At 32.7% G+C, this 12,736-nt stretch overlaps 1 protein-coding gene across 1 annotated transcript in view; it reads right to left on the reverse strand.

Annotated features, from left to right (window-relative positions):
- Positions 1–6,783: 6,783 nt before the first annotated feature.
- The window catches only part of LOC123711247 (retinal rod rhodopsin-sensitive cGMP 3',5'-cyclic phosphodiesterase subunit delta), a 30,438-nt gene continuing 24,485 nt past the window's right edge, over positions 6,784–12,736 (reverse strand). The window contains exon 5 of the mRNA XM_045663740.1: positions 6,784–6,884. Within this exon, the coding sequence (XP_045519696.1) occupies positions 6,866–6,884 (19 nt within the window). The 3' untranslated portion in view covers positions 6,784–6,865. The remainder of the gene's footprint in view (positions 6,885–12,736) is intronic.

Consider the following 12,736-nt stretch of genomic DNA (forward strand, 5'->3'; position numbering starts at 1 on the left):
AGGGTATTATTACTTATTGGACCTACAAATGGCACTAACTTTATTGCGTAAGTATTCAGATATTATATACGTAGTCTAAGGCTCTTTAGAGATGCAAAGAACTGACAAAGAACTACTTCTTAACTACTATGAATTTTGGTTTATTGATAGAGTTATGTGCATGACATGACAAAGCTAGTGAAGCGTGGAATAAAGATGCTACACGAATTGAATCATTGATCGATTAGTAACTATTCGATAATTAAATTACGTTTGTCTATAGACATTAAAACGAATATTAGACATTGTAGTTATAATAATGCGGACCACAACAGCAGTTTACACGGAAATTTCTTGGTACACCATTCCCTAAGCGTACACGTGCGATTATATTATAGTTAATTTTATGACTGCCATTAAATTTACCATTGGTTGAGGTTGTGGTTACTTCATTAATTTCATGCTGTTATAAAACTTTAAGCATCACAGATTTCATTTTAATCGAAACAAAGATAAATTGTTATTTCACTTTCGAAGCTATTTATTTACTGTTTTGTTATAATTTGAGAATTGTGTTTGTTGTCTTGTTTTTAAGATAGAAATAGTCCATACAAAAAAAGTACTTTTAACTGCTAAGTTGCGTCTTTGTGAATCTTATCTTCTTAGCTCTCAAAAGGAGCAAAGCATTACATACACAGAAGATGATTTTTTGAATGGTAGCCTTTGTCTATTTCGCAGTATTGGCGTGGCTTTACCGTGCGAATCTCATACGTATAATGAAGTTCGATCTTTGGATATTACCAATGAACTTTCTGGTTGTGTCGTTCAACATTCGCTTGGAGTGGAGGAAATCATCGCGAGAAGACCGCCACGCCCGACTCGAAAAGTCGAGGGCGTGTCAGGAAGAGAAGGCTTATCACCTTACCTAATTATAAAAAAACAATTGATCACAAACATTGATAGAAATCTAATCGGAAAGTTTGTAGCGTCACTGGCTTTTTTGTTTCCTACTAAATTATTGCGTCCCAAAAACTTTAGTATTAACAATTCTACTTTAAGTTTAATTACAGATGTGCTAGCTAGGACATATGTTGTCAGAAGTGCGCATTACCAGTTGAGTAAGCAAGTCATTTCTAATTTAGTAGGATAACCCTTGAATGTGTCGAGAGTTTGCTCCAGATATATTTAGGGCTCGTATAGAGACACTATTTGCCATGCGTAAGCGCGTCAGAGAATTCAAATTGCTGTTCATTCGCCGTTTTGTATGTCTGGATTTGTATTTTATTTCTGTTTACGTTCGTTAATATATATAACATTTATGCTGCTTATTATTAATAGAAATGAAGCTATTCTTTCGGGTCGCATGTGCCTCTTCAGAACGCAGTTCCTATTGTAAAATGTTGTAATTTTAAACAAGGACCAATTAGATACAATTTTGACAGTCAATTATATTATTATACTGCATGTTTTGCATCTTGAAACAGCAATGGTAATCGATACTTACAATTAATATATTTTTTTTAATTTTGAACCTAAACAACGATTATAACTAAATCAAATGAAAATATTAATTAATATAGGTAACCTATTATACAAAAAGTGTGGTACTAAATTTACATTTACTGCCAGATCTCAAATAAAGGGAACGAGAGGAATAGCAATAAGCTCTCAAGAAAAAACCACAAACTTTAATGCCCACCTAAAACACACTGTATCAACCGACTCAATGTTATAAAAGAAAAAGTCTATAAAATATGTTGATCTTTTGACCTCACGGAAGATTGATGTAGGCGTCATTGTGGTCGATATAGTTATGGTGAACATAAACGCGCTATTTCACTGTCAAATCTTGCTGTTTATCGATCGCATTCCTTGACCTCTGCCCTGATGCTGCAGTGGCAGACTGATTGTTCGCTGCACTGAATAATGCTCTAGTCATATACGATAGCGAACTCATAACAACTTTGAATACATTCGCGTCTGCATAGAAGAGAATTTAAAAAGGAGGTAATAAGGAAAGTTATTTCATTTATAAAATGCAAGTGTTTCTGATCTCAAAAACATAATATGTATTAAAGTAAAATAAATACAATATTCGTACTTTACAAACAAGTACAGAAAGCTCTACCTTGATTTCAAAATAATGCTATTTTTTAATTCTTTAATTCGATATAACGCAATCAAAGTCTAAATGCTGAGGCGGAGATCGTCTATGACAGTCAATTGTTATCTGTGGCAGCGTCCGCTTTAGCGCATGCGCGGTGATAAGTTAGTTTTTGGCGCCATCCATACGTTTTAATGTACCAAATTGTGTCTTTTTATTATCGCCTAAAGTGCCCTGTCCAACTGGAAGATAGGGACGGTAGAAAAAAAACTGTAATACCTAGACCGAAATGTAATTAAAGATCACTTTTAATATTAAGTAGCAGACTATTAATATGGAGAGCTATGCAAATGTATCAGTGTTTCTCAAAGTTAAGCTTTATCTTATAGAATTTTTGTTTTTAAATATATATTGAATAATATTTTTTTTATCGTCACAGGTAAATAAAATTAAAAAAAAAATGTCTTAGAGTTTTGGCAAATTAGGTCTAATTAATTACTATTTCATATATAAATCATAAATCTTCTCAATCAGCTTTGCAACAAACAGTGCAATAAACCGTTTCAACTGTGTCTCTCTTCATCACAGCGTATCACAATTTGGCAGAAAAAGAAAAAAAATTATTGAATGCAATTAAAATTACTAGTAGTGAAGCAGGCTAGAAGCGTCCGCTCTAGCGCATGCGCGGTGTTCTGTTAGTTTTTGGCGCCATCCATACTTTTGAAGAATTTCGTGTATTTGTTTATATTGCCTATTTATATTTCCGATATAAATTAAACGCTAAATATAAATTAAAAGTTGGAAGATAGTTTCAATAAAAACTAAAATGTGTCTTTTCTTCCTAACTTTGACAAACCCTTTTAAGTGAAGCACAAACTGGACTCATAATGTTTGAATCCGAAGACTTTTTCTTATTGCATAAATTAAAAAAAACTAGTTGCGTAATATATTCCGACCAAGAAATTGTTATATGATTTTATGTATTGATAAAATTGTTTATCAATCTTCACTGCATTTTATTAAACTACAGTTCAAATTACACATTTATAAGAGTCTATAAATCTGATCAATTTGTGTTTGTAATAAATAAGTAAATTAACAATATAGAATATATTTCAAAAAATTATAGGTCTATGCTATGATATCGGTGTGGTTATCATTTATTTTTCCTTATAGCCAAGTATCGTAGGTGATCAGCCGTCTGTGGCTAACACACGCCGTCATTTGGGCCTAAGGCATGCCGGTTTCCTCAGGTTGCGTACAAGCTAATGTACATAGACAGAAAATATAGATCTTTAGTTCCTCTTTTCTTGTGGGTGTCAAGACGGTGCTGGTCACCGTGCAGGTTTTAAGGATTAATAATTTCGTCAGCATCACTTAAGCACTGAAAGGCCCGCAAGCACGAGAGCCTTCTGGCAATATCCCTGAGCACGCTGAACATCACTTAACGACAGATGAAACACCTGCCCGTTTGCCCCGTTTATTATTATTTTTTAAATTAAATCTTTGATAGTTCCATAGAGATGTCATTGATATTAATTTTTGTCAGTATGTTAATATATGTAAATTAAAATTTAATAAAAATAAATCACGAACAGTTGTTCGATTCCCGCATATCTAGTTTTCGCTTAATTATTTTTCATTTCACACTTAATAATTTATCATTGACAAAATTCATATTTCTGGAATTAAAAAACCTGTTTCGAAATTCTTTAACTCTTTATACATTTGAGACCCTCGGTCAAATATCAATAATTCAGAGCGCAATTCGCTATGGATCTTGGTTTAAGATTTCATCAGTGTCTGTGCCTGACATCGAAGTTTGTGTCTTCGAAGACATTGAGAGGAGACCATTCCTTACGATGAGCGCCTTCACCGTGTTAATAGAAATCCATTGGTGACACTTTTTATCGCCCAATTCAAAAATATATTATACATTAAGTGAAACTTATTATTGTATGATATAGGTTGTATTTATAAAGAGCTGGTATTTGATATTACGACCTCAAACTGGATTACGATTAAACCATTTCCAGACAGACATAGAAGGACTGGAGAGCCTAAATGTTTTTATAGTAGTTTTGAACGCATCGCTGCCGCGTTGCAGCACGATAACATAGGTCACGCAGGAAACGGTGACTTCAATCGCCATGCCACGCGAAGATAAGCATTGAGCAATTTAGTCTATCTCAAGCCCGAATTAACGAAGATGTGTAATCCATTTGGCTGCCACTTGATTTTAATGGGCGCAATAGACAATGTCAAATAAGAAACACCTGTCGGTCTCAAAGTTCGTTTTTTAGAGAATAGTTCGTGAATAGGAATAGGAACCTTTCCCTAAAGGTTTTTTAAAGGAAAGTATCCAGTATAGAGTATAAGTACAGTATTTTCTTTGGGACTCACCACCTGTAGTCAACAAATTTTAAAAATTTCAATGCGTTCCATTTTTAAAAATAAAACTAAAGAGAGTTCATTTAGTGTATCGCGTTATGTCATAGACATTTATCGTAACGATAATGACCGCGTAAGGATTCAAGGTACGTTTAGCCTTTAAGATTCCTGACGTCAAAGCACAGACTGAGCCAACTCGACAAAACCATAAATCGGTTCATTCATACAAGTTCATACGTCGCTTCGGTTCATCAATCAAACTATAAATAAAAGATGTAGACGGCCCGACTTGACTACTTCAAATTCTGACGTCATTCGTTTTTTACCCAACATTAGGTACCTATAGAAAAGAAAAATGACATATCATAACACTCTAAGTATCAACTCAAAATCGTGACAATAAATCTGTTTCGAAATTTAAGCATTACGAGCGTATGAATGTTAATAAGGAATAATTTAAATTCTTCGAAGTTATGACAGACAAAATGGCTTGATATGGTTAGGTTACGTACGCACTAACAAGGTGGCTAGAGTTGCGTTTACGTTTTTGATGTTATACGTATAAAAACACGTAGAATAAAAAAACAATATTTTTGCGTTCGTAAAATAAACAATCCTAATCTAAAAGAAACCAAATTGCCATACAATTTCTTACATCAATAGATACCAGGGCGCTGAGAATTTAAAACTAATTGTGTGCCTCTTTTGATTGCGATTGGTCAACAGCATGTCTAGTCCAATGCTACGTCATGATATTACGACGTTTCGACCAGCCACAAGTGAACGCAATGTTGTCTTACGTATATACGTAACGTCTCACCCCCCGACCCACTTAAGCCATGTAGTGAGTACACAGCCTTCGATTCAAATACAGCGCTGTGCCGACCCAGACTCTGAGTTATCCTTCCAAGCGGTCGTGTGACACCAATTTACTATGTTCCTGCCGTGATAACGCAATTTTTGTGCCAGACTGTGATAAGCCACGCAAGATAAACACTACTCTAGAGTATTGGTTATCTGGGACTTAGCTAGGGTCAAAATGTACGCTTTATCTTGTTTAGTGTGAATAGTTGCCAAAATATTTTAGGAAAATAACTTTTGACTTTAGAGTTAAGCATAGCTTAAAAATAATAATAAATGTACCCGCATATTTTGTATGGGTTCATGAATCTTTAACAGAAATAAAAGTTGTCTTGAATTTATTAAACAATTTTTAAGCCTTGGTACACTCGAATAACTTTACATTCCATTTTCAAAACTGTTTTCAAATCAGATTAAAGTATTTCCCAATGTTAAATTATCTACGAGATTAATATACAATAAACGAAAACTGAATATCATCTATGACATTGGTGGTGTCTATGAAGAGCGGTTGCGTTACAATATCATGTGTCTACAGGAAGGGCTTTTGTTACGACATGTAATCGTAATGCAACTTTATAACACATACATGATTTCATATATTAATTTTACTTATATGTCTGCGGTTGGCTGTTTATTTAATAGCTGCAATGTCAGCAGGTATCTATTATAACGATCTATACAATTCGATTAAAATGATTTCTATTTATTAATTTACCTTTAAAAAACCGGTTGTATTAGTTATTAGAAAACAGGTCTTATCGCTAACAAAAATAAAATTAAATGTAATAAAGTTTATATCTCATGTTAAAAAAGTTTATATCTTAAGTTAATAAAGTTTATATCTCAATTTTATAAAGTTTATATCTCAATTAAATAATCTTTATTTCTGTGGTTAATATAATATAAAATTTAAAAAAAACGTTTTAAAATAAACGAATATATTTAACAACCCTTTGAAGGGTATATATTTTATTAAATTATATTACAAATAGATTTAAGTTTCAATGAAAAAAAAGCGATTATTATAATCTTTATTGAGTTCAAATGTCTATAAACATAAAACCTTAATCTAGTAAATACCATGTGCGTTAATATACCAAACCTGAAGTATCTATAATCGATGAACATGCATGGTGATTATCTAGGAAGTGGATGAAGCGAGAGAGGTACCTAAGTCAGTAACGTATAAAACGAAGGGCCGTAGTCTATGCCTAACCCTTCGGGAAAATAAATAAACTTTGGTAAAGAAATTCTTCTCAAAATTAACGAATACAACGACACAACTCAGAAATTCTAAATTCTACAAGTAGTAAAAAATTTCGCATTCCAATTTTAAAATTTTCAAAGAATCTGTAATCTGGCGCACTCTTGGAAGAACGCGGGCAATTTAAAAAATATTTCTTCACGTCTCTATCAACGCAAACACGTTCGACATGGAATCCATACATGGTATCAGGCAGGTGGTGGATTCCAGAGAGCGTGCCGGACGCACGTCCGTCCGACAAGACGCAGCATCCGCTTATAATGCTATCGTAGGGTTACCAGACTGGAAAAAAATATTTTTATTATTAACAAATGCCTTCGTGTGTCGAAACAACTTATTGAAATGTAACATTTCATGATACAGTTAAAAATCTAAGCAAATATTTTCTAGACTTTTATATCGAAACAAATAAACAACATCATTTCTTATTAATTGTATTTATTCAATTTCACAGACCAATATAATACAATTTTTTATTAAAACAAGAATATATCTAGTTTCTCGTCCCTGTCAGCCCTAATACAATATCTGCTTTGTTCGCATTATCGACGGAAATGGCCTAATGTTATCTAACTATTCGCCGGTTTCCGTGTATTGTCTGTCAACACACACGTATGTGTAAGAGGGAATAATCAATCCATCGACCTAAAAGTTAATTTAAAACTATATTTTAATATTTATTATGCAATAACCTTATAATATCTATTAGCATTCATTAGTACAGGATTCTCCCATAGGCCACCGGCGACTTATAAATTTGAAATGTACTGTACGATAGGAGATCTCTAGCCGGTGTTACGTTCTTAAACAAATTCAAATATAGAATAATAACCTCTTACAGAATATTAATTTTGTCTTCCTTTCCTTCCTAATGTATAAAAGCGCAAAGTTTTCCAATTATTTTCTGCAAAAACCAATCTACGAGTTCAGGCACCTCTCTTTCGAGTTATTCGAGATTTTAACGGATTAAACAGTACTTATCCGGAGCTAGATATATTCGGTAGTGGACTGATCGGTTTTTAGAGAAAGCCTTGTTGAGTGCTTATCTCGAACCTAATCTGCGGTTTTGCAATTTTTTTTCTGCTTAACAACATATCTAACATTTTTATATTTGTAACATCTATGTTTACCTAAATTGACATACATTTTAGAAATATGTAATATTTATCGTTGATTGAGTTCTATGTATGCTGTGGTAAACTTTAATAAATAAATAAGGTTCAGGATCCTATGCGAATACAACAGAATAAACGGTACTTATCCAGAGCTCAATATATTCGGTAGATATAGGGAGTAATTAAAAAAAAAATACAATTTAAACTCTTGCCATTTGCCCCGCCCATTACCACTTTAGTTTATTTATTTTAGAATACGTAGATTGTAATTTATAGTGTGGAAAATGTATTAAATATGATGTGGCGTACTTTAAAAATTTAATAAATAAAAGTGTCGTTGCATACCTTCGTCTTAGGTGATTATCTATGACTAAGATATTATGTATGACCTGTAAGTGCCTACATTTAACAACAAGTAAGCCTAGACACCTAAAACAATTAGCAACTTTAGCTATAATAAATTATAAGGCATTTATCAAACTTAATTACTTCTAGAACGACAGACATCGAAATAATACGGTTGGTATATCGTATTCTGCCTTGACGTCCGATGATGAAACTCAACTGCAGGCACTAATCCGAACAACTCCTCTGAGCACACTCCATGGTAAATGCGGTAGAAGGTTTAGAGTGACCCCACATCGCAACACCAAGGGGATCAAACCGATCGAAAAGTAACTTGTTCGTCGACGATTCGAACAGCTCTTCGTTGAATTGAAGCTCTCGCTAGAGGTGAGAACAGTACTGTATGTGGGGCCGAATATGCACTTTATAGAAGTTTAGATCCTCTTTTTATTTAAATATTGAAATTCACATAAAATGATTTTTTTTAATACTTACAAAGATTCATATTTTTGACGAGTAATAGATACTTGTTTAATATTGGGTTCTAAACAAATGCTAAATCAGAATATCTACAATTAATCTTTGTTTTGTAAATGAATTCAAAAACATGATAAATACTTTAACCTTTTGCATTCTTACTTCTCTATAAATGACCTCCCAGATATACCAGAACTGCATAGATACTCTTTGCATATACAATAAAAAGTAAAAACGAATAATTTATTTAAAATATAACTTATTTAAATATACGACGCCATCGACTGGATAAAATCAAATAATCTACGAAGAAACAATGAACAAACATTAAAAAAAAATAGTTGAGTTACTAAGAAAGGTGTGTCTCCATATAACACGCAAAACAATATTCACCTTTTGTATACAGCTAAAGTCAACACCAATTACATAGGGAACAGCTCTATGGTATGGCCGGTGGGTAAGTTTAACAATTTAACTGTTGATATCGCGTGGTGTTGGCAGAGGGATGCAGAGCTCTAGCATCTGCAGAGTTCCTCAGTGGAATAAATAATATATAAGTTATACTACCCTAAGTGTTCCTCAACTTATAGTTAGTAAGTATATTGCTTTCTTTGATACCTATATAGTTGGATTAAAATGATTTTATTATTACCAATCCAGTAAAGTACTTAATTATATGTAAAGATTTGTGTAATGTTATAACTTTATATTTAGTAAGTAAGTTAGTTATACGCTGGTAATCTTTCTCAATAAATAAAAAACTGATATAATTAATTTTCAGACAAACTTAAAATCACAAATATATTTACAATATAAAAACACTAAACTAGACATAATGAACCAATATGATGATTTAGTGATAAAATAATATATGTATTGAGTATAATGATATGACTCGTAGTGTAATGGTATTTTCTATTGTACCTTTTAACACAAATTTGCTCGCCATTATTTGTGGCAGAAAATGCGAACTTTAGATTGTACCACCATAACATTTTTGTACCATAATCTTGCAAATAAATTATTATGAATATACTAGCTGACCCAGCAAATGTTGTTTTGCCAAGTAATAATTTCTAGTTTAGAAAAAAAAATTGTGATAGAAGAGTGAAAATTTAGAGTTGTATATATTTTTTATTACCAATAAAAAAACAATATCCAAAAAATAATTAATTTTTTGGGGGTGGATATCCATTATTACTAATGGATTTAAAAGATAGATAGTACGTAGCCGGTTCTCAGAATTACTGAATATGCATTAAAAAATTCATAAGAACCGGTCGAGCCATTTTGGAGGAGTATGGGAACGAACATTGTGACACGAGAATTCTATATATATAGAGATGTCATTTCTTACTTTAATTATCGCAAAAATAAAAAAAATTAATGTCTTATCTCGTTTTATATAAGTATCAATAATTCACAATAAAACATTTCGCCCTACCGTGATAATCAAACATTAATATTTCCAAGGCACGAGGCACTTCGCCTAATAATAGTGCTATTCAAAAACTACGTCATCGTGTGGGTGTGTGAAAACAAGCTTTTATGACTGGCTAATACTTGATATAATAAAATTTCTATTTCAGTACATATATCCGACAGTTCATTGAGACATGGGTTTATTTTTACCTAGTGCTCATCGAGACTTGTCAGAATTTTGGGGGGTGGGAAACACCCCCAAAAGTTTTGACGTAAAACTTCCGAATACCTACATTACCCGTTTTCGTTGTACAACGATTTCATATGCGGGAATTTACAAAAAAACAACACATTTTATTATAGGACATGCATATTTAGAGGTAAAATATGAGATAATTGATTTTGTAAAACTACAAAGAGGTTTTGCCTGTGGTTGAAAATACTTAGTGTATCGTCTGTTTCACTGTTATTTATATTAAACGAAGTCGCATTGGAATAACATCTGTTGGGATTAGAATTTCACAAATAGGGCATTTGTAAACAGAATGCTAATTATAAAGCATGCATATAAAACTCTAGTGACGAACAATTTAATTAATTTTGCGCTCGGCAATTTGCCGCAATTGTATCGCTGTCTCTACTTCATAAAACTGACACAGAGTAAGTTTTACACAGATAGTAAACAACTGATGAATTAAGAACGAATTATTGTAAAAAATGTTAGTGGTAATAGAAACAGTCGTTGTTTTGTTTTTTTTTAAATTAAGGCAAGTAAGTTAAAAAAAATATTGCGCATATCGACTGACTATTATTGCTACTACCCTCCTACTTTTTCACAAGTTTTACTCAACAGGTGCCATTTTTATATGAAACGGTAACAACCTACGTCGCCCGATTTATAATATGTTCATAAATGTTTCCCATATACTTACTTCTGCTTTAAGATACAAAAGGCTATTATTATAACGAACAAAATATGCAAAATAGACAAGATTTTCAGCTCGATGCTAATTATATTTATTTGTCACAAAAATGGAATGGAATCTTATAGACTATACCGTCCCACAACATATCGGTTTTACAGCAGATAGCAAAAGTGTTAGAAACCCAACCCAATCCACATTGACATTAAGGATTCTATAAACGAGATACGTCGAATAAATTTAATATGTATGTCGGTTCTGCGGCAATAATCTATGCATTATTGAGCCTACGCTAGTACTACGTTTGTTATACGAAGCGATTTCGGGACGGAGGGCGGGGGGACGTAGGCGATGCGTGGGCAGATGTGTAGGCGAATCGGCTATACATATACAACGCGCGATAAAACTAAATGTCATCGGCATGTAATAAACGTGGATGCAACTTTTTTGTTTTTAATTCAGATTAGAAATAAATATTATGATGCATTATTGCTTATAGGTTTCATTTTAAAAGTAAAACTGAATATAATTCATCACATACAGTATTGCTTAAAATCTTAAGAAGCATTTCGTGTTCGGCGAAAATAACAAGACCTTTTTTGGTGTCAGTTAAAATGTTTTAATCAATGCAATGTATACCAGTAATATATAACTATTAATAGAATATAGAAATAATATAGCATTATATATGTGTCACACAGACATACCTTAAATGGTTACATATATCATATACAAATATAAATAGTGCCCGTTTTACAAAAGTTTTTGGTTATATGTCAAGATTAAAACCCAATATCTGATACATATATTTATCACAAGGCTGCATAATTTGAATTCAATGCTAAACGTATTATTTCAGTCCCTAAGGAGACGTGGATAAACTCGAAACGCTATGAACAATTGAAATTTTACTACGCGACAGAAAACAAAACAATATCTTTATCTAACGTAAAACTAAAACTCTTCAAGTGCTTATAAATACAAAGGAAAATTATAGATCTTCAGTTTTTTACGTTAAAGAATTTGTCGGTTATTTTCGTGTGCAGTCGGGCGCGACCGGGCGCGCTCGGTGCGCGTGCGTCGCTCTCGGCCCCGCAGGAAACAGGAAGTGGACTAACCGCGCGTTTCCGCTCCCATTCGCTCAACGCCGGACGCTCTGTTTCATTCACAACCACGGCTACCATACCACTTAATAATCTCAATCTTAATAGCTCCATAAATAATATTTCATCGAAGTTATATTCAACAGAAGTTAATAATACGTCGAATGTTGTAGTCTAACACAGACTTTTTATATTTTTTTCTTTTCAAGTCTTTCTTATTATAGTTTATTGGCCTAGAAGACATCTACTTACTCAACAAAAATCTCACGTAATATAGTTTTTAATCCGCCCAAAAATAATTATTTATCTACTTCTTAACAATTATTATTATTTTAATTTTATTTACATTTTGTATAATGCTAACTTTTACTACTTTTACTATTATTATTTATTTCTACTAAGTATTAGATTCTTATTTGTTTTTTTACGACTGAGGCGCAAACTAGCTGTGGTCGCTGGCGCGAATGACCAGCGCTGTGGAACAACTCTGCTTGCCAGGGCCAATTACAACCACAGCAAACACGCATTACATAATTAAACCTTTTTCTTTAAAAAAAATGTTATCTCTCTATTATTATTATTTTTCTTTTTGATTATTGTTATTTTATGTGTTTCTGTGTGTGTGTTTTGTTGGAAATAATTGAAATGGTAGAGAACGCATAAATGCGATACGGCCGCCAGTAGCGCTATGTAATTTTTCTCTTTTAATTCATCTTATCACTATGGTCAACAATCTCAGTACACTAGGC

The sequence above is a fragment of the Pieris brassicae genome, chromosome 6 (genome assembly GCF_905147105.1).
Source record: "Pieris brassicae chromosome 6, ilPieBrab1.1, whole genome shotgun sequence".
Taxonomy (NCBI): Eukaryota; Metazoa; Arthropoda; class Insecta; order Lepidoptera; family Pieridae; genus Pieris; species Pieris brassicae.